General features: G+C 45.3%; 10 protein-coding genes across 16 annotated transcripts; 4 read left to right on the top strand and 6 right to left on the bottom strand.

The window, feature by feature from the left end:
• Positions 1 to 308: 308 nt before the first annotated feature.
• On the bottom strand, positions 309 to 2,575 carry LOC6543273 (mitochondrial sodium/calcium exchanger protein). 3 transcript variants are annotated; one of them, XM_001970391.1, is made up of 8 exons: positions 2,501 to 2,575; positions 2,226 to 2,446; positions 1,845 to 2,170; positions 1,711 to 1,785; positions 1,151 to 1,657; positions 952 to 1,091; positions 648 to 882; positions 309 to 592 (listed from the first exon to the last, which is right to left on the bottom strand). In XM_001970391.1, the coding sequence occupies exons 1-8, from the start codon at positions 2,573 to 2,575 to the stop codon at positions 309 to 311; spliced, it is 1,863 nt and encodes a 620-aa protein (XP_001970427.1). The 3 variants fall into 3 exon arrangements, with proteins under 3 accessions (XP_001970427.1, XP_026835044.1, XP_026835045.1); XM_026979243.1 differs by lacking the exon at positions 309 to 592 and having other exon boundaries at positions 806 to 882; positions 1,147 to 1,657; XM_026979244.1 differs by lacking the exon at positions 309 to 592 and having other exon boundaries at positions 806 to 856.
• A 347-nt stretch (positions 2,576 to 2,922) lies between these two features.
• On the top strand, positions 2,923 to 3,545 carry LOC6541003 (peptidoglycan-recognition protein SC1a). The gene has a single exon (XM_001970390.3). It carries the CDS (start codon positions 2,951 to 2,953, stop codon positions 3,506 to 3,508), a length of 558 nt encoding a protein of 185 aa, XP_001970426.1. The 5' UTR covers positions 2,923 to 2,950; the 3' UTR covers positions 3,509 to 3,545.
• Positions 3,546 to 3,587: 42 nt separating this feature from the next.
• LOC6540959 (mitochondrial sodium/calcium exchanger protein) lies at positions 3,588 to 6,457 on the bottom strand. The gene is made up of 9 exons (XM_001970389.3): positions 6,421 to 6,457; positions 6,334 to 6,365; positions 6,059 to 6,279; positions 5,671 to 5,996; positions 5,541 to 5,615; positions 5,003 to 5,488; positions 4,574 to 4,713; positions 4,289 to 4,523; positions 3,588 to 3,871 (listed from the first exon to the last, which is right to left on the bottom strand). The coding sequence occupies exons 1-9, from the start codon at positions 6,455 to 6,457 to the stop codon at positions 3,588 to 3,590; spliced, it is 1,836 nt and encodes a 611-aa protein (XP_001970425.3).
• A 545-nt stretch (positions 6,458 to 7,002) lies between these two features.
• Positions 7,003 to 7,584, top strand: LOC6541492 (peptidoglycan-recognition protein SC1a). The gene has a single exon (XM_001970388.3). It carries the CDS (start codon positions 7,027 to 7,029, stop codon positions 7,582 to 7,584), a length of 558 nt encoding a protein of 185 aa, XP_001970424.1. The 5' UTR covers positions 7,003 to 7,026.
• A 2,531-nt stretch (positions 7,585 to 10,115) lies between these two features.
• On the top strand, positions 10,116 to 10,808 carry LOC6541745 (peptidoglycan-recognition protein SC2). Its single transcript, XM_001970387.3, has one exon. It carries the CDS (start codon positions 10,135 to 10,137, stop codon positions 10,687 to 10,689), a length of 555 nt encoding a protein of 184 aa, XP_001970423.1. The 5' UTR covers positions 10,116 to 10,134; the 3' UTR covers positions 10,690 to 10,808.
• A 574-nt stretch (positions 10,809 to 11,382) lies between these two features.
• Positions 11,383 to 17,004, bottom strand: LOC6542310 (tetraspanning orphan receptor). 2 transcript variants are annotated; one of them, XM_001970386.3, is made up of 5 exons: positions 16,831 to 16,964; positions 16,394 to 16,583; positions 13,203 to 13,392; positions 13,006 to 13,144; positions 11,383 to 12,843 (listed from the first exon to the last, which is right to left on the bottom strand). In XM_001970386.3, exons 2-5 carry the CDS (start codon positions 16,559 to 16,561, stop codon positions 12,048 to 12,050), a joined length of 1,293 nt encoding a protein of 430 aa, XP_001970422.2. In that variant the 5' UTR covers positions 16,562 to 16,583; positions 16,831 to 16,964; the 3' UTR covers positions 11,383 to 12,047. The 2 variants fall into 2 exon arrangements, with proteins under 2 accessions (XP_001970422.2, XP_015014582.1); XM_015159096.2 differs by having other exon boundaries at positions 11,385 to 12,843; positions 13,215 to 13,392; positions 16,831 to 17,004.
• Positions 13,404 to 16,380, bottom strand: LOC26526225. Its single transcript, XM_015159988.2, has one exon. It carries the CDS (start codon positions 14,831 to 14,833, stop codon positions 13,493 to 13,495), a length of 1,341 nt encoding a protein of 446 aa, XP_015015474.1. The 5' UTR covers positions 14,834 to 16,380; the 3' UTR covers positions 13,404 to 13,492.
• Positions 17,005 to 17,376: 372 nt separating the features above from the next.
• Positions 17,377 to 22,095, top strand: LOC6542321 (protein germ cell-less). Its single transcript, XM_001970385.3, has 4 exons — positions 17,377 to 17,627; positions 19,701 to 19,857; positions 19,925 to 20,872; positions 20,943 to 22,095. Exons 2-4 carry the CDS (start codon positions 19,724 to 19,726, stop codon positions 21,568 to 21,570), a joined length of 1,710 nt encoding a protein of 569 aa, XP_001970421.1. The 5' UTR covers positions 17,377 to 17,627; positions 19,701 to 19,723; the 3' UTR covers positions 21,571 to 22,095.
• LOC6541064 lies at positions 22,054 to 22,587 on the bottom strand. Its single transcript, XM_026979543.1, has one exon. The coding sequence runs from the start codon at positions 22,557 to 22,559 to the stop codon at positions 22,107 to 22,109; it is 453 nt and encodes a 150-aa protein (XP_026835344.1). The 5' UTR covers positions 22,560 to 22,587; the 3' UTR covers positions 22,054 to 22,106.
• Positions 22,588 to 22,603: 16 nt separating this feature from the next.
• On the bottom strand, positions 22,604 to 27,580 carry LOC6541017 (protein EFR3 homolog cmp44E). Of its 4 annotated transcripts, none has more exons than XM_026979540.1 (9): positions 27,056 to 27,580; positions 25,802 to 26,006; positions 25,587 to 25,740; positions 25,282 to 25,527; positions 25,044 to 25,085; positions 24,803 to 24,933; positions 23,872 to 24,735; positions 23,188 to 23,812; positions 22,604 to 22,971 (listed from the first exon to the last, which is right to left on the bottom strand). In XM_026979540.1, the coding sequence occupies exons 1-9, from the start codon at positions 27,138 to 27,140 to the stop codon at positions 22,819 to 22,821; spliced, it is 2,505 nt and encodes an 834-aa protein (XP_026835341.1). In that variant the 5' UTR covers positions 27,141 to 27,580; the 3' UTR covers positions 22,604 to 22,818. The 4 variants fall into 4 exon arrangements, with proteins under 4 accessions (XP_026835341.1, XP_026835342.1, XP_001970419.2 ...); XM_026979541.1 differs by lacking the exon at positions 27,056 to 27,580 and adding an exon at positions 26,428 to 26,610; XM_001970383.2 differs by lacking the exon at positions 25,044 to 25,085.
• Positions 27,581 to 27,832: the final 252 nt, after the last annotated feature.

Genomic DNA, 27,832 nt, shown 5'->3' with positions numbered 1-27,832 from the left:
GCTCACAGCCGACGCCTTTCGAAGGCATTTCCTCTGGCAATGTTTTAATCATGATACTTCATACACTTAATTAGTCAGTACGTTGGCTGTCGTAAAAGCCCGGTTATATTCGTATATTTTCAAAGCAATCATATTTGGCAGTACTAGCATCTGAACAAGGCTGAGATAAATTCATGCAATATAAAATGCTTTGGAAAATATACTCGTACCTAGTGTAAGCAATAAGTCATTAAATATTTATTGAAGGAGCTATTTACTTGTTTTCTGTTTATTACACAACCAAATCAAGACCAAAGGCAGATTCCCAATCATATTGGCTTAAAGTATTGGTCTCTGGAAAATTCATGAACAAGCTCCCACTCCACACAGACCGCAAATAGGAGGAACTGGAAGTACAGAAGCCATAGAAAAACTCCAGCGGATCTGCGAGCGTGGAAATTGAAGGTGACGCTCCACCACAACGTGGTCACAATGGTTATCACCAGGAAAAGGTAGCAGTTGTCGCCCAGATCGCCGTACACCCACGATTCGGCGCCGGATTCGCGAACTCTGTGATTGAACATGAAGGCCAAGCTCATGCTGATCAAAATCGCTGAAAGGTCGAGTACATCTGGAAACCAATGGGGCAAAATATAACTCCCGCTTACCAAAAACTGGACCTCCTATAATGGCGGCAAACGCCATACGGCCGTAGCCCTGCAAGGCCAGCTGGTAATTGGCTATAATGTCCGGAGTGGCATTCGAGACAGCTCCAAAGGTGACCGCCATGAAGGTCTCGGACAGATTGAATACGATGCCCACGATCTCAGAGAGCACTTCCAGTTCGGTGGCGGCGATCCAGAGGGTCACCATGGAGCTGAAAAAAGTGAGGATAATAAACAGCTAGGAAGCAGGGGTGATACCCATTCGAGTCTATTTGGTCTGCAGAGGTGCCGACTTGGGACTTCTTACGTGGTGATAGCAGGGCGGCACATCCGAGCGAGAGTGGAGGAAAATCCCAATGGCCAGCGGGACTGTCAGGCACGGCGACCACATGGAGAGACTGAAGTCGAGGGTTATGTGCCAGCTTTTGTAGACGCTGGACACCCCAGCTGAGGGTCAGCGGGATTTAGGAATCAGAAACACTTTCAACATATTCCCGCAGACCTACAGTGCACCAGGGTAATGACCACGAATGGGTTCGTCACGATCTGCGTGCAATTGAGCAGCTTACTCCAGCCGTGCTTGACCTTCTCGTAGTCCACCACCGGAATGAAGAGCTGAAGTACGAACACCAGGGGGCACCTGGCAATCAGGTATACTCGACTAAGCCACCCACCCAGCTGCCACGCCTCTTCATCAACCGGATTGAGGGACTGGAAGAACTCCGTGAATAGTTGGAGGTTTCTGGGGTTCTCCGGGTTATGCAGCCGTGTGCGATTGGTCTCGTAGTCAATGTGTCCCGGTAGGTTTTCTGGGCGGGGAGTCACAAAGTAGCCACTACTGGTCATATTGGAGAACTGGTTGCTCGTATCTCTGGACCGACGATACTGCGTGGTGTCCTTAATCCCAATATCATCCTGCTCCTCCCACGAAGTTAGTTTTCTTAGCTTTGCATTTATTTCGTTGGTTGGTGGAGGAGTCAAGCTTCCCAAATAGTCCAGTTCTCTTCGAAGTTCTGGAAGGTAAATGTAATTAAGTGCTATTATAATTGGAGTAGAGAACCCTTACTTTTGATGTAGTGGCGCAACAACGCCAAATCAGCTATATTGATCGCCACATAAACCACGTAAATTGAGAAGAGCACTGAAAGTAGGTTCAGAGATCACGAGTCCCGGCCAATTTAGAATGCAAGATATTCCTACCTATACCCTCTCCTAGGGTCACTGCTCCCTCCTTGATCATCACGAACCTCAGGACCTCCACACCCAGGAGAAGAAACAGTAGATCTCGCAGAGTGGAATGTCCGTTGATCTTGAAGGGTCTCAGAAAACACACTGTACCTCCACTCAGCAGAATAATGGCCAAAATATTACCGACAGCTATGGTAAAGATGGGTGCATCGGCCCTCACGGGCATCAGATTGGCTATTATTTCTGGACTACAGTTGCCAAATGCCAGAAAGGTAACGCCTGCCAGGTACTCATTCATGTGCAGCTTTATAGAGATTATCTTCAGGACGGGGGAAAAGCTGCGGGTTTTCAAATGGGCAATGGGAGAACTGTGTACTTTATCCTGGAACTCACTAGGTGCCGATATTGAAGGACATTAGCCACAGGAACGCTACACATATGAAGCCAAACAGGAACATAAGCAGGACCTCTGTTGCTTTGTCATGGATGTCAATTGAGCAATACATCATCCTGAAGTAATTGAAAAAGTTTATAATGCGTTTGCAGTCACTGACCTGGGTGGCCATCCTGCAGCGATATGTGTAAGGAAGTCTCATCACGGCCCTACAACTCATCTGTAAGAGCAATAAATGTTATGGTCACCAATTCCTCTCAGCACTCGATCTTACATTCTTGATAAAGTAGTGGAATTCGTAGTCCAGATCTGTTAGGTTAAATCTAGGCCTTTTGGTGCGCACGCTCATTGCATTCACTTTCTGTCCACAAAGTCAAAAGTATGTGGTGAGATATTTATTTAGAACTGACGGAAATCGAACAACACTCCCAGACTTTTTCTACAAACCCATTCATGTGGCCAATTCGTCGACCCCAGCCCATTGATAAAGCATTTACCCAAAAGAACCACCTTCATAAAACGCTGAATAAATCAACATCCGAAGATTGCGATTGTGACGAGGCTCACGCCAAGGGTCTTCCCCTAATACAAATCTAGGCATGTGCTGTAAATTAACCATGAGCCACCAGATAAGAGCTCCTATCTGCATAGCGCATTGCTATATAAGCGCCCCACTGGCCCACGATCTCCATCAAGCGGGCGCCAACTGTTACAGCAGGTAATCATGGTTTCCAAAGTGGCTCTCCTCCTCGCCGTCCTGGTCTGCAGCCAGTACATGGCCCAGGGTGTCTACATAGTCTCCAAGGCGGAGTGGGGTGGTCGCGGCGCCAAATGGACCGTAGGCCTGGGCAACTACCTCAACTACGCCATCATCCACCACACCGCCGGCTCCTACTGCGAGACCCGTGCCCAGTGCAACGCCGTGCTGCAGAGCGTCCAGAACTACCACATGGACTCCCTGGACTGGCCCGACATCGGCTACAACTTCCTGATTGGCGGAGATGGCAACGTGTACGAGGGACGTGGCTGGAACAACATGGGCGCCCACGCCGCCGAATGGAATGCCTACAGCATCGGCATCAGCTTCCTGGGCAACTTCAACTGGGACACCCTGGAGCCAAACATGATCTCCGCCGCCCAGCAGCTGCTCAACGACGCCGTCAACCGTGGCCAACTCAGCTCCGGCTACATCCTGTACGGCCATCGCCAGGTCAGCGCCACCGAGTGCCCCGGCACCCACATCTGGAACGAGATCCGCGGCTGGTCCCACTGGTCTGCTTAGGTCCTTGACACGAACTACAATAAAGTTAAACGCACCTGGAACTTGTCTTTTGACTTGGTAATACTGTGCAAAACATTTATTAGGCAGTCGGGCGAATCTGAATATTGTTCTGGAAACCATGGACCCACTGGAACTCTATGGCCGTCGTGTAAATTAGGAACAGTATGAATATGGACCACATGAACAAGCCAGCGGATCGGCGGGCAACAAAGTTGAAGGTGAGGCACCACCACAAGGTGGTGGTGATGGTTATCACGAGGAATATGTAGATGGTTACGCCTTCATCCCCATACAAGGTTACTTGACCGCGGGCGTTGAGCTTCTTTTCCAATACAAATTCAATGCCCACGTTGACCACCAAACCTGCGGGAAAAAGAATCAATTACTCATTTCCTTTACAATGATCTTAAAGCAGATTCGCTAACTGTCATTCATTAGTTATATTACGCTGTTTTTTAATGTTCTGTTCTGAATGCGATAACAATATCAGCGATACCAAGAATCAATCAGAAGTAATGATTATTTTATCTGATATATCTTAAAAGCATATTATCCAAGTGGACATCGATATCTTAATATCTAAAAAGTGCAGAGTATGAATTTCTGAAAAGCATGGCAGAGATCTATACTTTTGACACCACCTCTTTTTAATTATTTAAATTAGGGCACAAATGTTTTCACAACAATTGGCGTCAATGTATCTGCTATCTGCCGAGCTTATCAACATTTTAGATGTTAAATGCAATATCTAGCTCGAAATTATCGACTGTCATCACTAACTATAAACTGAACCACCGATGACAGCCCCAAAAGCCATCTTTCCGTATCCGTGCTTGGCGAGATGTGCGTAGGATATAAAGTCCGCCGTAGCAGCGGACACCGAGTTGAAGGTGATGCTCATATAGGAGGGGGCCAGATCAAAGACGACCCCGATGATGGATATCAGCGCATCCATTTCCCAGGCACAAATCCAGCAGAATATGATCACGGTGGACAGTGTAAGCACGCAGTAACCCTGCCAAAGGAATGGTATTTTAATGAGTCCTCAAAAGAAAGTGATCTTACCGAGTGGTAAAACGGCGGGATGTCAGTGCGAGAGTGCACGAATACAATTATTGCCAGTGGCATCGTTACCAGTAATGACCAAATGGCCATTCGGAACTGAGGGATATAATACCAGTCCACGTACTTGTGCGCCAGCATAGCTGGGAATGGTAAAATAACATGAAATTTCAATAAGATTACTCTAAATTGGAAGGAATAAGTATTTGCATTAAACTGAGCATTTTAGGATAGTGACGAAACAAGTCGATCACCAATGCATTGGGTGGTACTTGTGCGCCAGCATAGCTAGGGAATGTAAAATAACATAAATTTTCAATCAGATTACTCTAAATTGAAAGGAATTTGTATTTGCATTAAACTGAGCATTTTAGGATAGTGACGAAACAAGTCGATCACCAATGCATTGCCTATTTTTCTGCGCTTACGTACTCTCAACTAGAGCGACGATCACGAAAGGAGTCAGTACAATTTGTAGGCAGTTGAGCATCTTGCTCCAGCCGTGCTTGACCTTCTGGTAGTCCACCAATGGAACCACCAACTGGAGCATTAGGTTGACCGGGGCCTTGAGGATGTGTAGGATTCGGGTGCATGTACCACTGAGGTACCATCGCTCTGAGTCGATCGGATTGATGGCGTGGAGGAACTCGCTGAATAGGAACAGGTTCTTCGGATTGGCTTTGCTGTGGAGAATACTGCGGTTGGTTTCTACGTCAACTTCCTTGTGATGAATCAAGGGCTTGGGTGTAACAAAGAAACCTGCGTTGTATGTTCGTTTGCGATATAACTTAGATTCAAGGATTTGGATTTCATCGTCCTGCTGTAAATTATTCAAGCGCACAATCTTTTCAGTCAATGCAAGATCGTGTATTCGGGATGATGGTGACTGTCTCAACACGTCAATTTCCATTTGAAGTTCTAAAAAAATGTAATTTTAAATATTATTAAAAGTCATTAGCCACATACTCACTTCTTATTGCGTAACGCAGGAGGATCAGATCGACTATGTTAATTATCAGGTATATAGGATAAATACTCAGTATCACTGAAAACGTCGAAACAAATGAATTTTAATGGGTATACCTATCAAGTAAACTTACTGGCACCCTTTATCCATGGCGCTAGAGCAGTTTCTATTATGAAAAATCTCACCACTTCCACGATTAGCAGAAGGAACAAAAGATCCCGGAAAATACTGTGACCATTCATTCTAAAGGGCCGAATAAAGCACACCGCTCCGCCGCTCAAGCAAATGATCGTCAGGGCGTTGGCCATGGCTATGTTGAAGGTGAGACCCTCCAGCCTGGCTGGCGACAGGTTGACCAAGAGATCGGGTGTGGAGTTGGCCACGCCCACGAGCACCACGCCCGCCACGTACTCGTTGACCCGCATTTTCAGAGCGGCGATCTTGAGTGTTGGTGAAAAGCTGCAAGGATTGGGTTGAAAAGAGCCCAGATGGCAGTACATGTCCATAATTCATACACTTACTAGTTGTTGACGCTCACGTAGAGGATGCAGAGGAAAAAGCAGTAGATTAGTGCAAACAAGAGCATCACCACTATTTCAGTTATTTTATCGTCGATCTTGAAGGAGCAGTACATCATAACGTAGTAGTTGAAGAAGTTGGTGATGTATCTGCAGTCGTCGATTTTTGTGGCCATTTCGCAGCGATGGCCATAATGGAAGTGCATAACCGCCAAACAGCTCACCTGGCATTCCGGATATTTAGTAGGTTCGGAAAATTCACTCTTTAACGTACTCACATTTTCCATGAAATTGCTCCCATTAAGAAAGCCTGCTCATTTAAAATTATATTGGTTAACATGTCGCTTGAAGAACATCGTACTTACTATAAGTGCTCGTATTTGCCAAGTGTTTTAAGGACATCGTGGTGTTCAATTATTAATTTATCTTTCAGATATTATTTCTTAAACCATAAAAGACTGCTTGACATAGATCGTATAACCAACTTGTACATTTTTCGATATCCGTTCATAATGTGAGTAGTTAGGGGTATAGCTATTTGAAAATGGTGCCTGGAAGTATGCAATTATCGCTATAAATTATATCTTACCTTCAACCATTCCATAATTCTGGACCACTGCTGGAATGTGCTAAATGTACTTTGGTTTAATTTTTCAAATATCACTTGTGTGGCGTTGCTTTGTATGAAGATCGCCAACTATAAGCCGGGAAATTATGCGCGAGCCAATCCGTCAGAGGCGATAAGGACCCACCAGAAAAGTGATCGTATAAATCAAAATCAGCAGATTGTGACGAAGCTCTAAGTAAGGTGCTTCCCCCAACACGAGTCTGTGCAAGTGCCACCGATTAGCGTTGTAAATCAGTTATACGCTATCCGATAAGGAGCGATTTTTGACCACAGTTTTCGTTATAAGCGCCCCACAGGCCCACGATCTCCATCAAGCGGGCGTCAACTGTTACAGCAGGTAATCATGGTTTCCAAAGCGGCTCTCCTCCTCGCCGTCCTGGTCTGCAGCCAGTACATGGCCCAGGGTGTCTACATAGTCTCCAAGGCGGAGTGGGGTGGTCGCGGCGCCAAATGGACCGTAGGCCTGGGCAACTACCTCAACTACGCCATCATCCACCACACCGCCGGCTCCTACTGCGAGACCCGTGCCCAGTGCAACGCCGTGCTGCAGAGCGTCCAGAACTACCACATGGACTCCCTGGACTGGCCCGACATCGGCTACAACTTCCTGATTGGCGGAGATGGCAACGTGTACGAGGGACGTGGCTGGAACAACATGGGCGCCCACGCCGCCGAATGGAATGCCTACAGCATCGGCATCAGCTTCCTGGGCAACTTCAACTGGGACACCCTGGAGCCAAACATGATCTCCGCCGCCCAGCAGCTGCTCAACGACGCCGTCAACCGTGGCCAACTCAGCTCCGGCTACATCCTGTACGGCCATCGCCAGGTCAGCGCCACCGAGTGCCCCGGCACCCACATCTGGAACGAGATCCGCGGCTGGTCCCACTGGTCTGGTTAGACTGAGTCCTGAAAACGTAATAAAATTTTTTGAAACATGTTAAGCAAATTCTATTCTTTCAACGATTCGGCGGAGACTGATTCGAATGAAGTCTTTTAATGGGCCAGCAAGGGAAAATCCAATTCAAAAGTCCTGCTCCCATTATCCATCTTCGTTTTGCAACCGAACGCTCACGTTCAACTGTCAAAGTATTCATTCCCTCCATTTTACTGAAACTTTTCAAATTTATAAGAGCATGAGGACGTGTGCCTGCCCAGGAAGTTACAGAACATCCTCCGAACTGGAAGCATTTTAGTTATTTTTTTCGAGGAAAGCCAAAACTGCTGGTACAAAAATGTAAAATTAACTTTCAAAACCGGACTGAGATATTAAATACCGCCAAAAGCAGCGGTCAACTTCACAATCGGTCGCAGAGCAGAGCAAACTATTTGCCACTTGAACCGCAGTCTCATTAACGACATCCTCGTTAACAAAGTTGCTCTGAATGAGTTTCAGTTGTTTTTGTGCTTAATAACTTGCTTAAGCTTTCAGTTTTTAAGTTCACTCCCTGCCACAAGGAAAGCACTTGGTGGCACTCGGTTGGTTGGACAAAGTAGATTGACAAAGTGGTTCCAGCCCAACGCACTCACCTGCTATCCTTCTGCAGGTCCTTCGAGCTTCAGATGATTGCAGTATTTTTACTTCCGTGATTACCAGTTACTTATGAAGATTTACGGGTTCTGTCTGGTTATTGAAGGGGGAGATTTCAGCAAGTCAACTTACTCAACTTGTGGCTGATAAGAGAACCATAGTTCTGTAATTTCCTTTTATCAATCGTTTAAGGTATACAACATTTTCAGTTATAACTAACACTACTCAGCTCAGCAAGTAAAAACATTTTAAGTACTGCTAATCCATCCTTATAGGCTTTATATGATCGAAAACGCTTTCTCCTACCTTTTACATACCTTTCAACAAATAAAGTATACCCCTTCTACTTTGCGAATAATTGGCATTACCTTATATTGTAATAAATCGATTTTCCTTGGCCTATAAATAAATGTAATCATAAAATAAATGTAATTCCTATAAATTTTGTACTCTTTGAAGATAATGATATTGGGAGTCGCATTGTCTCCATCGAAGTCCCTAATTCTTTTTGCTAACCGCGAATAAAGACATTTTGATAAGTTTTGCCTTATCGAAGGCTGATTCGATCGACGTCGTCTCACACACAAAGGCGAAAAAGTATACCCATTATCTTGTGGAACGCATTTAAAATAGGGGCGTATATATGGGGGGTAAAATAATTGTGCCTTGTTTGCGACTCTGATTAAAAATATAATAATATTTCGCTTAGTGCCGTTCTTTGATCCATATCAGCCACTTATAATACCTATTCACCATTTTTAAAACACTTATAAATAAGTGCTGAAAAGATCAAATCAATTCCGATAAGAAGTGTAAAAATGGCTCAAAATAATTTATACAGGAACTTTTCAAATAGTCGCATGATGCTCGCACGACGGAAACATAATGGATGGTGTTTAGCCACAAATATATATCATTAAAAATAAAGTTTTTCTCTTATTTCACTACAATTTTGTCTAGGGTCAGGTATCTAACCTGCTTTCATTTTGGTTGTCATCAAAACTTCAAACTTAGAACCCTTATAAGGAATACATAGCCCGTGTAATGTAATGTAAAGTAAATTGTAAATTTACTAGGACTTCGTTTATTTTTACATAATTCTTCTTTATGGCAACGAAAGCTTCCAGGACTAGACTATCCGAACTCAAAGCTTTTATAGCGAATAACCTCGCTTTTCATTTTATGGTTTTTGGAGATCTAGGCAGCTCAGAAAAGTAAGCTGTTTGGAGAAAAATCAGATTTATCCACTAGATTACTTAAAATTCGAATACCACTTTCGATGAAGCCCATAAAATGTGAGGTCCTGTAAAGTTTTAAGTGCTATAAAGCTTCAAAGATTACATTTTCATTTACATTATATGTGTAACCGGTACTTGTCGAGTAAAATGTATCCTAGATTCATTGCAAATTATGTAACAGGAGGAAGGACGCGTTTCCGACCATATAAAGTATATATGTTCTTAATCGGGATCACAAAGGGAGTCAATCAGACAGCCTAATTAAACACATTTAGATTTAATATTTTTTTTGTCAAAAATAATGCTTTTCTAATTAAAAATGAAAATAACCGCAAGTGAGAAGTCTTTAAAGAGGGCTTAGACATTGGTAAACGGTGTACGGATCATGTAATTCTACTCCGAACAGGTATTTCCAATGCTTTGATAGGTCTTAGGCTGCACAATATATTGCCTCTTCTTAGACAAATTAATTAATGCCACTTGGGCTGATTAGAAGCGAGATTGTGTCTCCGTCATCGACATATCAGGATCTGGCCGGCAGATAGCCCTCCCCCTATCAGATGGAAGCACACGACCCGGACCGTAGCCCGAACCTGACACATCGGCTCGCAGGCGATAAGCTAGGGCTCGCGGAGTATATAAGGTCCGATCGGACGACAGGCCGCACAATCGATCCGCAACCATGGCAAACAAAGCTCTCGTCCTTCTGGCAGTGCTCTTCTGCGCACAAGCCGTTCTCGGCGTGACCATTATCTCCAAGTCGGAGTGGGGCGGCCGTTCCGCCACGAGCAAGACCTCGCTGGCCAGCTACCTGAGCTACGCCGTGATCCACCACACCGCTGGAAACTACTGCAGCACAAAGGCCGCCTGCATCACCCAGATGAAGAACATCCAGGCCTACCACATGGACTCCCTAGGCTGGGCCGATATCGGCTACAACTTCCTGATCGGCGGAGACGGCAACGTGTACGAGGGACGCGGTTGGAACGTCTTGGGTGCTCACGCCACCAACTGGAACTCGAAGTCCATCGGCATCTCCTTCCTGGGCAACTACAACACCGATACCCTAACCTATGCTCAGATCACCGCCGCCAAGGGTCTGCTGTCCGACGCCGTCAGTCGCGGCCAAATTGTTTCCGGATACATCCTGTACGGACATCGCCAGGTCGGCTCCACCGAATGCCCTGGCACCAACATCTGGAACGAGATCCGCACCTGGTCCAACTGGAAGGCCTAAGAGCGCGAAGAAAACGCAATAAAAAATATAGAAGTCAGTTCCAATAAAATCTTAAGAATACAATCGCACACATTAATAAAATCTCGGGGATTTTTCTCCGGGGAATTATTTCTTGGGAACTCCTACGATTCTTATTAATAGTCATGTGAATATAGAATGTGATTATACATTTTGTACTTCACAAAAAATACAAGTCATTAGAGTAGGCGTGGCAAAACAAAATGTAATACCTAATGTAAAATGGTGGACGTGGCAAGAAAGAAAACTTTTTTAGTTCCTAAAATCACGACGTTCAAACGGACGGGCTTGGCCAGATCAACTTTGCTTTTGATCCTGATCAATAATATATATACTCCATAGGGTCGGAAACGCTTCCTTCTGCCCATTACATATTTTTCAACGAATCTAGTCTTCCCTTGTACTCTACGAGTTACGGATATCAAAACAATAAAAAGTAAAGGTATAATTGGAATGGGATCTCTCGGGAAGTAGATGGTTCCCGTTTAAATTTAATAGTTTGCAGAATCTCTCTATGCGTACCCTAATAAAAATATATATCATCAACATTCTTATTTCTTTGAAGCCAATGCCCATCGTAATTAAGGTTTCAACCGAAATTGAAAATTACATTATATTATAAGCTATTTAAATTAATTTAAACGCCATTTGTTAAAATCAAGTCCCAAATACTAATTAAATAAAAACTAATTTTTATTCGAATATCTCTGCATAATTAGTACACAGTATACATTTAGATATTGTACACACATAAAACTTTACTGTTGCTGGTAATATCATCATAATTAATCGATTATGTCTGCCTGTGCTGCAAATTCAGTACACGGTATTTAATATGCATAGTCTTACGAGATAACTTAAAAGAAAGAACATCGTAAAGGTGTCCGCCATGCCAGCGACACTCTCGGGTAACAACTAATTGGGCCTACACTATCCGAACTTCTCAGGCTAATTCGGGCCAAATGAAAAATGTTCTTACAGATTGTTGCAGCTATGATCGGGTCAGATGCGGCCGAAAAGGAATTGATGCTTTCCTCGCCAGCATCACAATATGTTTTTGGCTTTAATGCTTTTCTTTACTAAATTAGCAGCAACTAGAGCAGCTGTTAGTTGTACGTTAAACAACAATAATGAGCGATGGCTAATAGCGAAAACTTGTTTGCGTTTTGTTTTTCTAAATACACTGTTCAATACATCGAAGCAACCATTAAAACCGTGTATGTGCGCCTGGGAATGATAGCAGTTAGATCAGGGACCAGAAACCAGATCATCTGGGCAAGAAGAGGATGGGAGAGGGGTGGTCATCGATGTTCACAACCCACTCGCCATGAAAGTACAGCTTAAGCCTGGCTCTCGTCGCGTCCGCCGAACACTTGTCCCGGGATGTTTGGCTGCCGATGCAGCGGCGAATGCGATGGCACTTGCACCTGGGCATCGGCAACGTCGTTGTAGGGCGGAGGAGGCGGTATGCCTCCGATTACATCAACGCCAGCGTCAATAACCTCCAAATCGTCAACCTCATCCTCGACATTAGCGTTTACGGCTGCATCGCTGCGACGCATTGGCGGCGTATTAGCATTGACATGCATAGTGTTGTTATTGTTCGGCTGATCATTGTTATTATCCATGTTATCATCCGTGTTGGAGGCGACGTTAGCGGTAGTGGCTGCTCCAAGGGCCACGAAGAGAGGTGCCACCGAGGGATTTACTTCCGCCCCTCCAGCAGCTGCGTCTTCTCCCTCTTCGTAGTTTGACATGGCGACCTGATATGATGGCGGTGGTGCCTGCTTCAAGTACTGGGCAATCGCTTCATCGTAGTTGGGCAGCAGAGTGGAGTAAGACCGCTCCTCGGCACCAAAGGTTCCGCCAACACTGTGGACTCCGGTCGGTGGCTCCAGGAAGGGGAACAGGGTGCGAACGTGTTGCTGACGGAGCGTCAAGTACTTGTAGCAGCGCCATACGATTCCAATGCAATAAGCCTTTAGAAACACAATACAGATGAATACGACCAGGACAACGACAACTAGTTCCTCAGGCGGTAGTTCCAGCAGCTTCTCGCGCCAGGGCAAGCGATGCGACTCGGCAATAATGCTGTGAATGGCCTGCAGGTAGCACAGATATCCAGCGGCGGTGAGACTATAATAACCAAGCATGCACATGTACATTAATCTTGAAGAATAAGAACCTTATAAGGAAGTCCAAGAAACCGCTAGGGATTTAAGAAAGCTACTTTCGTTTGCCGAAGTAGCGGTTTAAATCTGTTGCGGTCTTTGTAACTCCCCCGATTGTAATCCTTACGTTGTTATGGCGAAATCAAACAACTGCAGACAGAAGAATGGCAACAGATGTGAGGGTTTTCCCTTGATGGTTCCGTAGATCATCATCAGCGTGATGGCTATCATTAAGGTGCATACCAGTCCGCCCATATCAAAATTCTCTGCAGCAGAAAATATATATTTAAATGCTTTGCGGAAGTTGCTCTCTTCACTGCTTACGGTAACTCTTACGATAGTTGATGGAGTGGTCACGGTAGGCGTAGGGTGGTTCGACCTTGCTCAGTGGCGTGGGTAGGGCCGGTGCACTCAGATCCACGGTGTAGTCGTGGTTGCCGCCTTCCAGTTCGTCCATCATCTCCGGATTGCGCCATATGACCGCTAGAACGCTAAGCGCTAAGATGTTTAAGAACTGAAAATAAACATAGGCGGATTTATTTACTAAAATGAGTAAGCCTTACATATATAAGTACAAATATATATTTTACAAGTTTTACAACCAACGTGGAAACTCAACTGTTCGGCTTCGTTAATTCAACCTTTTTTGCCTGGCAACTGAAGCACACGTTGCTGGCATCTACTAATTCCAGAGACTTCCAGTAATCCCGGTGCTGGCCTTGCAGGTAGTTAAGATATTCAAGGAACGCCTCGTAGGTTAAGTCCAGCGTGTTCCTGCATTGCATGCGATGGTGATAGGGACAATTCTGGTCATATATCCAGGTGCGTTGCACGGGTGGCTTTACACAAGTCTTATGCAAATACTGCATAAAAGCCTCGCGATCTGTTCCATAAAACAGCCGCGTTGTCGTGTATGCGATGCCATCATGAATGGCTTGGCGCACAATGGGCTGCGCTACTATTCTGCTCACCCCCACAGAGGTGACATTCGGTTTCTGCAAACGGATGAGCAACCACGGCGGGATTAGTCCAAAACGTATGCTGGATACAACATCCGTTAAAAATCGCTGTCTTTGAGGCCAGTGGTGGCTTAACCACCGAGCGGCTGCCATGAAGACCTCCAGCTCCGTATTCACGCCTATCAGATCCGATTGGATCAGCAAGAGCACTGAGTTTAGGGGCAGTCGCAAAAATTCTTTCGATGCCACCAGCGTGAGAAAAAACTTTGAGACGCGTTCAAGAAACTCCAAATGGATGAACTCAAGTTTCAGAATTTGCCCCTCAAAGTACAGCATCGCAGCGGAGTCCTCAGTAAAGCCATGATCGAGACAATGCTTGCACTGACTGACCAACTGTGGAATCTTCAGAAATTTGGCAGCGTGGAAGACCTCCAGTAAACCTAGGCGCGGCAGGATAGGCTTGTCCTCGATCATCCATTCGTAGATTAGGCCGAAGGAGCGTGGCGTAATCATCTCTTCAGGCAGGTCCACGCTCAAGTCATTGCCCATATCGCGAAACATTTGCGAAAAGCTCTGTAAGACCATCAGGTGGACGGCATGCCTTTCCTTTCCTATGGTAACCTCGGAATTGGTCTGGGCACGTCGCTTTACCAGTCTCACGATCTCTTGGTACAAACTGATCTTCTCTTTTGTAGTCTTATTGATTTTCGGATTCTCAAAAAGCCCGGCTGTCGAGTAGCCTAATGAAAACAGCGTACGCTCTTTTAAAGTGTTGAAAACGGCAGTCTGGATGCTTAGTTCAGAAGGTGATGTGCAATTGATGGCAGTTGGATTGATGTACAGCTCCCTTAGCTCATCATTCCCCTCCTGGACCTTTTCTTGCTCTTCCTCCGTCACATTTGGAGCACAGCTGCGCAGGATGACTGTATCTGGGGAACCAATGTCAATAGAGCAACTCGAATTGCCTTCCGTAAATGTGTCGTCTGTGTGGGGCATTGCATTCGAATCTCGCAAATGCCTTCACCAGTTGGACAGCTTCCTCCGGGTGGGATTTCATTGGAAGTGAGGAATGTAGATTTTTGTGTGGGCAGAAAAAATATTTATAAAAATGTGAATAAGTTGTGAAACGTCACAAACGAAGCAAAGATTCCGAAGGATCACGAGGGGGGAATTCAGAGATAGCTCAACATCTAAAAGTATTTGAAGTGCGTTCGCAGGTGTGTGGGTTCGCTCATCGAGATAAGCTGGTAAAGAGATAAGAGAGCTTCGCCTGATTTGATTTGCAACTTGTGTGCTGATAGATGACAGCTGAATTAACAATTCTCAGATTTATGGCAGCACACTTCAGAATGTTGTTCCAGAAGAATATATCTTTCTTACCGAAAAGCAAGAGTAAAGCACCACAAGAGTAAATATTTTCGCATCATTTGTCGAGTACGTGTAGTTATTAAAAATAACTTAAGCGCTCATGGAAATATGTATCTGGTTGCTGTTTGCTCAGATGGCTGCCGTTGGATATCCGATTCGGTATCTAAGTATCTCAGGTTGAAGGCCTTGCAACGACCTTAGATGCGGCAGCTTGCCATCTTTAGTTTAATTATTCACCAGTGTGAAATTTAATCTGCAGTGCTCCGCAGTATATCAACAATTGTCACTCTGGGGATGAGTCAACCAACTAAGCAACCTTCGATTTGCCGAATCGCTTTCTTTTTTTCAAGCTATACATATCTACAAAATGTAAACAAAGAAACCCTTGAGATTGGGCAAATTACGGCAGATAGCTCCACTGCCGTCCACTCCGTAATCAACCCATGTGACGGAGTTTGATACTACAAAACGTGACCTGGTCGAAGCATAAAGAAAGTATCGGAGCAATGTTCGATACTCAGAAATAGTAAAGTGAGACAAATACTATTAAGCAAGGGTTTTTACACAACAATTAAAATCCTGTCTATGTCGCTATCGCAGTCATTATTCTCTTAAGCACAGAGAATAAATTCTCTAAATTCTCAGAAAAGGAACATTCGTCAAAGGTTTCTAGGTTTCGCAAAAAAATGTTAACAAGACTTATACATATACATATATAAATTTCTATGAATATATCTCTCCTCTCTTTCATGCAATTCATGTCATATAATTATGAAAATTCAACAATGCTTTACATTTCTCTGAGTGTAACGATAGGTTATGCGAAGTCAGATCTTGTGAAAGGTTAGTTTCGGACAATGGATACGGGAACTGAATGCAGAAATAAGTTGTTACGGCAAAGCCCCGATGATAGTAGTTAAATTTGATCAGATGACGCAGCAGCGGCCAATCAGCCCCATTGACGTCACAGGCGGGGAAAGTGCAGAGTTGGCTCGTCTTCGCCTTCGCAAAGTTTTGCAGTCATTGGCTGATTGATTTTTCCCTTGCGTGACACTGAGCAGGGTCAAAGGTTTTTTGCAAATGCCGCAGGACTGCATGCGTGGGTGTATCTGGATATACACACACATGCATATGCATGTGCCCACCGAGCACTGCAATGGGTCAAAGGGTACACTTCGATGCACTTACCAGGTGCCACAATCCGATCATCAAGGTGGCCGTGTGGACATGCAGGCCGAAGCAGCAGGTGAACTCCTTAAGGTGACGGTTTCCGGTGCTGCTGCTACTTCCGGCGGCACCATTGTTGCTGTGAAGCTGGTTGCGTTGGGGACCCATCTTGAGGTGGATCCTGAACATTGCACGCCCCACGAAACTGCGGCTGCGGAAAATGAATGCGAAAACGAAAGCGATAACGATAACGGGGGCAGAAAACAATCAGCAATTGTGGGTGTTTTATTCATCCCACGGATTTGTGCATATGTGTGTTTATGTGTGCGGGTGTGTGTGTGTGTTGCATCTGCGCGTATGTGTATTTGTGTTTATGTGTGCCACTTTTTCACGGCTGCTGCTTTGACCTTTTGCACTACTAATTCGGCAATTGATTCATTCTCGCTTATAAGGCGTACCTTCGATTTGTGGGCCAATGCAAGCTGCACTGGTTTTCAACTCCGATTTATATCTGCAGCCTACGGGTATTCAATTTTATTTAACTGCTGCGCAGCACAGAAAACTCAAGAGCACTAATCTCTGAAAGTGGTAAAATGCTGCGCAACACGGTCACACTGAGAATATGCATTTCGCATTATTACTTTTTTGTAAGTACTTATTTGTACAAATTTATTCAAATTAATTGGTAATTTTATGTTGGATGTTGAAATTATAGGCAACATAACGAAGACCTGATTATTTCTGATCATTCATAGTGTATGTACTTTGTATTCCTAATTGCCAGTTGAACAAATTTATATATTCCTTTATTACCATTATTAAAGTGCGTTTTAATTTTTAAAATTATTTCAGAGGGAAATACTTACTTTAAAAAGGCAACTCAAAAAAAGTTTATGCTTTTGCATTGTAATGTTAAAATAAAAATAAGCATTCCATTTGAATTTCAAAATAAGTGAGACCGCAATAAGTGAGACCCCGAACCTGCCTATCGGCAAACATCGATAGTAGCGATAAAATCAAAAGGCAGGTTGTGCTATCGGAGGGTGGCCATATCTAACGCATTTGGAGAGCCAACTGCAGCAAAACAGAGATAAAATTGACAGCGAACGGAATTGAAATGGCTTTAACCGCATGACTATCCAAACTCGCGTAGAATTTTAGTCCGTGTTTATTTTATTAATGGTAACGAAGCTAGTGGCCGTGGAGTGCAATTGTAGTTATATAAAAGCAAAAGCACAGTAACTGCATATTTACAGTAAGTTTCGTTTATCAGTTCCCCTTTGTGTACCTTGTTTCCTTCAGTTTTGCGTCGTTCGTTAGCGCGCTCTCTCTGTCGCTCTCTCTCTTCCGTACGGTATCCACCCTCCCCTTCGCTGTTTTCCCAACTACGTCACCCACCGAATTCACTTTTGTTTGCTATTTATAGCTGCGGATTAACTGCACAGACAGGAGCATGGGGATAAAAAGTGGGAAAAAGTTGGTGGTCTGGTGATTTGATTTCCATATCTCCCAATGCGTGTTATCAGGGCCAAACAACAGTCAATCGTAAATAGTGCGAATAAACACGCTTTTTGCGCTGTAAATCAGCTGATTTCGCATCCATAAATAAAAGAGCGCGGTGCGTGGCCTTATCTGCAGGTTAACCACACTATTAACCTGTTTCAAACACCTATCTACGATTTCAAACATTCCCAGTTTTCTAGCTACCGTGGCTCAGTCGTCTAAGGCAACTGGAATTCCCGACGAAATCCGTGCGCGAGTTCGAGGTTCGATTCTCGGCCCATGCTTGTTGGCTTCTTTCGACGATCACCCACGTTATTTAGCCGTTAACTCCTTGGGCAACATTAACTTTTTGTTGTTTTGTATGATGTAGAAAATCATACATGTGTAAAAAACAAGGAAAAAAAAACGGTTCAAAATTATATCTTGATAACATCACTCGTGGTATCATCCTCTTAATAAGTCTAAGCCTCCGAGTAATACATTTCAAAAGAAAACATTTAATCCCAGCTGGAATAGATAAAATCTGTCAAGCGTGAAAAGTTGTTATTGAGTGGAAATGCTCCTAATGTGACCACAATCGAAACAAAAGCTTCAGTAGATTACATCAAATGAAGTTTGGTTCCATTTGTGGTTCTGGTTAATCAACATTTTATTATCCTCGCCATTTCCCTGTAATTTTTAAACTACGACTTGTGGACACTCGGGTGACACTTGGAGGTCCGACATTATTTAGTGGTCTTGGTCCACCCCCTTTTGCTCGTTTCTCTCTTCATCAACAAGCTCTCTCTGCTCTCTGGCTTCAACTGGTGACGTAATTTAAACCATTGCAATCGTCTTGTTTTGGTCTTATAAGAAGAAATACACGCTTTGGGAACCGGTTTTGAACACTACTTTTGTTTTCGGAACTGCGCCACACCAAAACAAACCTTTATCCACCTCGGCTAAATCATCATTATTTTAAGCTGGTTCCGCATCCGAATAGATAAGCTTAGGTCGAGTATTATCCGACTAGGGACGACCATATCAATGAGACCCAATGATGTGACGAAAGCGTCCGCTTGATTGTTTATGGGCAGAAATACACATATGTTTATACGTGTAGTAGCTTCCAGCGCGGCCTTGACATGGTTACATCAGCTTGTCCAGTTTCAGCATTTGGCGGCAAGCATAAACACAACATGAAACGCGCATGGAATCGAGCTCGTTTGATCTCATTCTAATTATAGAGTCCCGACCCCTGGAAATTACCAAAAAATGTTTGCGCTACAGTGCGGTTCGGGTCGTTAAAATCGCTTTGAACGGATGTTTCTGTAATTCTTACTAGGTTACGTATTCCGTGCATACAATCTCATTAGACCACCTACATTTTAAAACATAATAACATAAATTGTACGCAACTTAAAAATGAATTAATATATTATTAGAGCGAATATATTCGGAAAATCTAATAAACAACCTATTTATTCCAAGCTTAAGTACCTAATCAAAAAGACCAAACTAGACATCAATATAGGTAAATACCGCGACCACTAAGATAAGCATCCGATCATATGTCTTGATTGCAACTTACGCATCACACCTCAGATGTGTGATGACATCACCATAACTTATAAATGGATGCGCTTTCCACTTGGTTTTAGGGCCTGTAATGTCGCCTACACGAATGTTCGCCCACCCGGGAAAGGTTTCCCCGCCCTAACAGCGGCTGGCTTTACAGTTTGGCGGAGCCAAACTGGGTCAACTGGTTCCATTGAGGGCCATCGTATACACGCAATCTTTCAGATCGATAACAGAAAAATGTTATATGGAACAACTGTTTTTTCAGAGTAAGAATTCCTGCGCCGAGCCATGGGTCAAATCGTGGGCTCCATGCATATGAACGTCGCGGAGGTGTTCAGTAATCGACGGAAGCGGAAGCGCAGCACTGATTCTGCTTTGGGGAGGGATGACCCGGCCCAGTTGGACACAACACAGCCCAAAAAGTAAGTGCTTGCCATTCTACAGTGTTCTACATTCTACAACCAACACTGAACATCTTCACCTCCGCAGAAAAAAGCTTCTTACTACCACCCAGTACATATACAAGGCGCTCTTCAAGGAGGAAAAGAACTCGGATGTTGCTGTCATGGCTCTGGATAAGGTCTGGCATCTGCACAAAGTATATCTGAGCCAGAGTCCTTACTTCTACACTATGTTCAACGGGACGTGGCGGGAGGCGCAGCAGAATTTTATTCAGATCACAATCCTGGACGACCGGATCACCGTGGCTAGCCTGGATGCTGTCTTCGGATCCATGTATTCCGATGAGATCGAAATCGAGTCAGCTGATGTTATCTCGGTTTTGGCCACAGCCACGTTGTTCCACTTAGAAGGGATCATCGACAAGTGCGCCGAGGTGATGGTGGACAACATTAGTCCGGAGACAGCCATCCAGTACTATGAAGCCGCCTGCCAGTACGGTGTGGTCGGGGTCAAAAAGTCCACCTTTCAGTGGTTCCAGATCAATCTGCTAAGCATTTATAGCAAGCAACCGAACCTGCTTCGGCACATCTCCATTGAGCTGATGAGTGCCCTGACCGCCAGTCCCGATTTGTATGTGATGCAGACGGAGTTCTCGCTGTACACACTACTGCGTACATGGATGTTTCTGCGACTGCATCCCGACTACGATCCTGAAGACCCGGTGCAGCGGGCAGAGGCGCTAAAGACGCAGGAGCGTTTGGTTAATGCCGGCGTGGAAATGAACGCGCCCAGCGGTGATGTCGTTCAGTGGAAGTACTTTACCAGCCGCATGGAGGAACGCTCATTCTTGGCCACGCCCGAGGGACAGCCTTATGTGAGGGTCTTCCAGAAGCTGCGGACCCAGTACCTGACCAACCACTACATGGATCTAAAAATCATATACAATGACAATATTATACCCAAGGAGTGGCTGTATCGGCACATTCACAACCACTGGGATGCGTTACTACGGATCGATCATGGGCAGGAGGATTGGTACGTCTTTTGTAGCCTTTCCTGTAATTATGGCAGTAAAAACCAAAATTCTTTTATTCTGCCTTTACAGTAGTCCTCAGCAGCTGGACGATGAGCAGTTCTTTGAGAACTGCATGCGATGCGGACGTATGTTGCTCGAGCCTGGCTACCAGAAGTGGCGCTGGACGGGCTTCAACTTTGGCATGGATCTCATCCTGATTATGGACTCGCGCAGACTGAACATTCGTCGCCACCATCGGCACGAGCACGAGCGAGTGCTTAGCCTGCAGACGAAGCGCAAGTTCATGGTTCGAACCACGGTGACCTCGATAAACGCCCAGCGTCAGGCAGTATTTACGCAAACGTCCGAGATCTGTTCTCTTAGCCTCGAGAAGAACGAGGAGGTGCCGCTTATGGTGTTAGACTCGAAGTTGGTGCATCCACTGCTGATCTCTATCAACATGCTGGTGGTAATGCCACCGAATCAGAGTTTCAAGGAAATTGTTCCGCTTAGCGAGGAGGCGACAGCCTCGCTTTCCATACCCATTTCGGAGATCGGAGCAAACAGCGACAGACCGCTAACCCCGTCCAGTGCTGATGATTCGGCAGTTTTTATTGGCGACTCTGAACCATCGACACCATCCTCGCCAGCCCCACGGCCCAGAATCGCTTGGTCGGCTAGCGAAACGGGCGGAATCTGCGGACAACTGGCGTGCTGAGCACGATAATAGAAGCAGTCCACCAAACCAGTACTAGTACCACCACTACCACCATTTTTTGTTCATTTTCCCGCTGCAGTTCGGGCTCGTTGTAGTTGTTTTGTAAATTCGTTTATCGCTATCGCGATTGGCTACCGCTGATCACTCTATCTAGACGTTTGTACATTGAGCATAAGCATATCCGCAATCGTTTTGGAATGCGCAGACCTATATTTTTGTATATCGTTTACATCACAAGTATCATGTAATGACGCTTTACGTCATCTACTTATTTAGAGTAGACGCACGACCTAGTGCCCTCGCACAATGTAGGCGTTGCATATAGTTTGTAAATTCGAAATTGTAAGATTAATTGTTATGTTTAAGTAACAAGAAACGCGGCAAACAAATTATGGTTATGCGTCTTCGAATCCTGCAAGTTCAACGCATGTAATTACTGTCCCTAACACATTTTTACTCGCTAAATGTACGCACAGTAACAACTACCTTGAGTGATCATTTATTAAAGATTACACTTAATTCAAATCGGCTTTGATTTAGTTTAGATTGTAGTCCAGGTCTAGAAGGTCCTTCAGCACGGATTCCTGCCAAGACTTCAAGGAGTTGACCAACATCCACTGTGCCTGCGGCTGGCATACCCCAGCAGCGGATTCTCGCAGTTTCTCCAGGACCCAGTTGACTTTTTTGCTTCGCGATCGATATGTGTAGTTAAATCTCCGCGCAGCAGCGATAAAGGGTTCCTTCTCCGCCTGACTCATGCAATTCCACATCTTGCTGGCAATTAAAGTTACCCGACCCGAGGGCAAGTGACCAAGGCAGTTGTTGAAACATTTTCGAAAGTGGGCCAGGAACCGAAAGAACGGATTGCGTCCATTGCCATCGTCCCTGTGCTTTAGCACCGAGTATCCACTGATAGAGCTTGCCTTGGAGGCGTGGCAGTGAGGTGCCGACCCTCCACTTACTCCACTCTTTTTTCCATCACGTCCCATTTTGGGAGAAATTTGAAAACATCTGAATACACTATTCTAAAATATACTTGTATACATATATGTATTTGTATAACAATTAATTCAAAGTACATATTCAGGATTGTTTAACAATTGAATTGTTTGATTTTTAACAGAAAATTTAATAAGATTTACCTAGTTCCATACAGACACCAAACAAATTCGCTTTCTGGGCTATAGTTATAGATGAATTGATTAGAGAATATTCGCCGGATAACGTTTCCGGATCGAGCAATACGTTCTAATAGTAAAAGAGTTCCGGGAAGTTCGTCTCGTAGATGGGCTTCTCATTGCAAGCTTGCAACTGACTGGACTTGGTGTCGCTCTGCGTAATTTGACGCTCCACGGCTAGCGAGTTAAAAAGCTCATTAAGGCGGTTCTGAATGACATCGTGCTGGAAATGAATGGACACAATGACATTAAAGTTTTAACTTACTACACTTGATATCAAGAGTTCTTTAAGCTGTAGCTAAATGTTCTTAACGTGCAGAACAAAACAAGAAATTGTTTAGTGCTGGAGTACAAGCATTTGTATTCTATCTTGAATAACAGTGCCACATTTTGTTTTGTATACTCGTATAATACATACATATTTAAATGTTCTACTCACCTTAGGTTCTGTGCGTCTCATTAGATCGTCGAACTCGCCTTCGCGGAATGTGCGTACTATCTGCATCTGGCGCTCGCGCTGCTCCCGCTTAGCGGCCTCAGTTGGCTCCGCCAGAGCTCGCTTCATGGCATCAAAGTTAAACTCCGGCGCAAGGAGCTTCTTGCACACTCCCGGTGAGCTGCTAACGCTGTCCACATCGCCGTTGTAGGCAGTCAGATCCGCTGAGCTGTTGCGCTGCGTCAGCTGGTTGCTTACCGACTCCACCCAAGAGTGGCGGTGTCCTGGGTGATCCGTCTGGTTAAGCGAGTACGGAGCACCAGTGTTGAGGCGTTGGGCGTCCATGCCCGCGTTCTGCAAGCACTCGCCCAGAGCCATCTTATCTATGGCTAAGTGCGGCAGAGCCAGATTGAAGGTCTTGCCGGCTTGCTTCTTAGGCTCAAGCAGTGGAGGAAGGAAATGGCTGGCCTCTTCACGCCGTGCGTCCACTATCTTTTGCGCATACTCCAGAAGGTTGTTGATTCCACTAACACGCGAGATGAGCACTAGCAGGCCAATTGAGACGGCATGCAGGCTACATTTGTGCACGTTTCCCAGAGTGTCCACGGTGGTGGCTACCTGCTGGATTCTGCAGGCCAAACAAAACGATAATAACATTGTTTTTTAATACTACCGAATTGGTCTTACCCGAGGATAAACAGAAGGAACTCTTGAACGGTCTCGTTGCAGGACATTTCTACGATGAGTAGAGCAGCGGTATTAAAACTGGAGGTCAGGGCGTCAACCCGATCCGACAGTGCCATCGAGTCGATCAACGCCTGCATGATGTTTGCACCGTATTTGTGCGTGAATATTATGTCGGAGCGCGAGGGCGGCTCTTGCGAGAGAGCCGGGTATGGCTTCACACTCACGCTGCTGAGCACCTGCTCATTCTGATGACGATCTAGAAGGGCCTGCAATATTTGCATCACAACCATGCGCGTGGGATTGTGTGGAGCACGTGCCATCTTTAGCAGCGGCTGCAGGAAGGAGGCGGGGAATGCCTTTTCGAAGGAGACGGTGCTGTACTGTGTGCCAACCTTGAGCAGTGATTTAAGCAGAATGTTCTGCAGCATTTGGTCGCCTTTGCTCTTCTTGGATAGGTCCGGCACTGTGTTCATGATAAACAGCATGATCTCGATCTTTTGGTAGTCGGGATGATGGTTGGCAAATTCGCCTAGCGCGTTGATGAGCGCCTCCTGGTATTGTGACTCCTCTGGTGTAATCTCGCTGGTAGTGCTCACACTCGTCCGCAGGTGTGTCAACAGGTTGTTGATGATGTCCAGGGCCGAGGGACCGACACTCTCTCCCGCTGCAATAGCTATAATCTTCGACAGAACAACGGCGAGCGAAGTGCGCGTTTTCGGAGAGGACTTAAAGTTGCTGTCCAAATGCTGCATCAGCGTCTCCACCACAGTATACGAGTACTGCGGCTGTATGGAGATCATCACGATGCGGAATGTGTGAATGGCAAATGTGTTGGGCACCCACAGCTCATGTCGGTCCAAGTGGCTGGAAATCAGAAAGGGTAAACCTCTTATTAGCAACGAGATACTATTCTTCGGGGGGTGCTACTTACGTCAGCAGCGGCTTCAGCACGCTGCGAATGTGTCCGAAGGAGGCGCGTCCCACCAGCTCACGGAGAACCTCCTCGGCCAAGGCCGGTGGCGTCACATTGGTGGCGTCTTCTACGGGAGTTAGATCCCCGGACTGTGGTGATAAAAAATATGTGAGTATAAAGATCTAAACCGAGGCTAAAGGTGACTAATCAGAGTTTACTAATATGCTTATGTAATGGAACAATTCGATTTGATCATTACCGCCAGTAAATTTTTCTTCACGAACATAACGTTTACACAAAACTGTTTGGTTGTTGTTGTGTGTTGGTTGTGTTGTGGTTGGTTTGGGTTTGGTTTGCATTAACAAAATACACGAAAACGAAATGCAAAATACATCGAAATTAGTACAATAATAGGCCAATGAGACAGACAACTGTGATGGATGACTGTATCCATCACCGAAGGGCTGGACAGAGCTTAAGTACCGGAGAATACACACCTGCATATTGAAAAGCAGGGAGGGCACAATCTTCTCCATGTGCTCCGCCTCCCAGATGTTTTCCACAAGATCGTCAGACACTGTTTTTCGGATGACGCCCTGCAAGCCCTTGATTCCTGCCAGACGCAGACTGTCACGCATGCTAGCCGCATCGCTGTGGCACATCGAAGAGAACTTCGAGATGAAAAAGTCGTATCGTCGATGGTAAGATGGTGTATCCTCGTTGATGTTGGCGAACTTCACAAACTACAAGAGCAGAGGTATGAAAAGAGCTAAGTGAAGTGCTCTACCGGGTAGGGATTTACCGAATTGGTGGCCATTATCTTGAGGTTGGGGTTCGAGTCCTCTAGAAGCTTCTGCACCATGCGCAGGAAGGACTCTACAAACAAGTTGAGAGTGGTCTGGGCATGACAAGCCTGCAGAAGCAGGTCCATGGCCTCCATGGCTATCTCGGCTAGTCTGAACAAAAACAAGCAAAGATTAGCGAGCAGATTACGTAGTGAGTTCTTGGCCCACTTACTTGTAGCGCTTTCGGTTAATATCCTTGGTGGCCTTTTGGTACAGGTACTCCCCAATCCGGTCCAGCTTGTCCGGCGAGCTCAACGAGTAGAAGGTCAGCTTCTCCATGTTCGACTTCACCAGCCCGTCCTCCGGGTTAACCGGGAAGATGTTATCGACCAAGCGCTTGTAGCGCGGCCTCAGCGCTGAGCAGCATCCGCAGCAGCCTAGAAGAGCGTAGGGAAATGCACAGCGGTTAGAGGGATTGGGCAGACAGACGCGGATGCAGCGGTATGTGAACATGGCGCCACCGCTCCGCTGGAGAGAGTGATGGTGGTGGAGGCGATAGTGGTAGTGTGAAAATCGACTCGGGTCGACTGGGTGCGACCACCATTTTCCGCTTAATCTTATCGCGATGTTTGCCCCAGTGGACTATAGTTTTGCTGTTTGAATGATTGGACGGCTCATCGCTCGTCGGTTGATGGCTTCCGCCGCCCGACTTCCGCGCTACCCCATAGAGCACCACCCAATTCCATCGATTTGTCGGTGTCGTCATTCCTCCTGACCAATTGCCTGGTGGCGAGGTCATCTTGCTCAATGGCCCGTGGCACGCCAAGCGGATGACACCTGTGCCCGCCGACCGCTTACCAGGCATTTTAGCGTCCCGATTCGCGTCTTGGGGTCTTTATCGCGGCATTAGATAATAAACCGCAGCGATAAAAGAGCGCAGCTACGACTTTTCTTTTGTTTTCCTTTGTGGCGAGACACTCACGGCCGGCCTATCGATAGGCAAGCGGTGTGACCGTGCGCGAAGTGCATGCAAATACTATGTAGAGTGCGGTGTAAGAACACTGTCACACTGTAAATTAATAATTGTAGCCGCAAACTTGCTTTTTTTTACCCACTGTGCGTGGGTAATATTTGTTCTTTGAGTTCCATTTAAATGATGCCATATTCATTGGATATACAGATGGATTCTAAAATCACCTAAGCCTAGGACTGTTTAATTATATAAAAGCCATATAAAGTTATTCTTTCTATTGCGTTTTCACTTCCATTAATTAATAGATAATATGTTATATATAAATTACTTGAACTATTATCCGTATCCAACATTTTAAAGTAACTCATCACACCTTTAAAAATATTATAACGCACTAAATCAATTGAATATTTATATTTCTTATTTAAAGACATTATTTAAATATTCTTACTACATTCAATATAGCATATATGTATGTAGTATCGTAGATTGAAATCCCCTTCCCTTACTTACAACTGGGATCCGTGCACTTCTGCACGAAGCTGTCGAAGAACTCAGGCAGCTCCGGAGGCTCGAAGCAGCAGCGAATCAGGGCCATGTCGGGATGCCAGTATCAGGGATTCAATCAGCCCGCTCCGCCCAGGACGTTGACCATGAACTTTGGGTATTTTTAGCGCGAAACTTTTTTCCTCCGCACAGGTTGTTGTTGCTCCGGGTCAGCTGATGGCGCGACTAACGGGACGAAAGCTCGGATTCACTGGCCATGGAGCTTTTTATGCCCATTGAGGCCAGCTTATATCACAGGGGTCTTCACTTTTTGGCCTGGCCAAATGATGCCACTTGGCAACTGATTCGCACTATTTTGGAATGACACGCGGCTTTGAATATTAATTCAGAGAATAAGTCCGTATTATCCTACGTTCACTACTATTACTGGGAAAAGGCAACCGTCTTGGCAAATTATAATTGACTAATAAAGCCTGCATATGCCAGATTAATAAAACACAAACCGCACGCAGCGAGAACAACAAACAGAATGGAAAATGTGCTTGGTGAAAATGTGTTTTTCGCATAAAGCTCCGCGCACTTTTCGGGTTTCCTCCGCGAAGCTCCCTAGAGGCCTAAGGGCAAAGCTCAGGGGATAAGTCGAGCTTTTCGCCTCCCGCTTTTCATTCATAAAACGCGTTTTTTGTGGTGAGCAAATAAGGGGGAGTCCTAAAATTCTTCGGCCTTCGCAAATTTACCGTTATGGGCGCACAATTAAGCACTCCAAAACGAACTCTTGACAAT

This window comes from Drosophila erecta, unplaced genomic scaffold (genome assembly GCF_003286155.1).
Source record: "Drosophila erecta strain 14021-0224.00,06,07 unplaced genomic scaffold, DereRS2 tig00000055-arrow-pilon, whole genome shotgun sequence".
Classification (NCBI taxonomy): domain Eukaryota; kingdom Metazoa; phylum Arthropoda; class Insecta; order Diptera; family Drosophilidae; genus Drosophila; species Drosophila erecta.
Note: the sequence above shows the minus strand (reverse complement) of the source record. Positions and strands in the feature narration are given on the sequence as shown.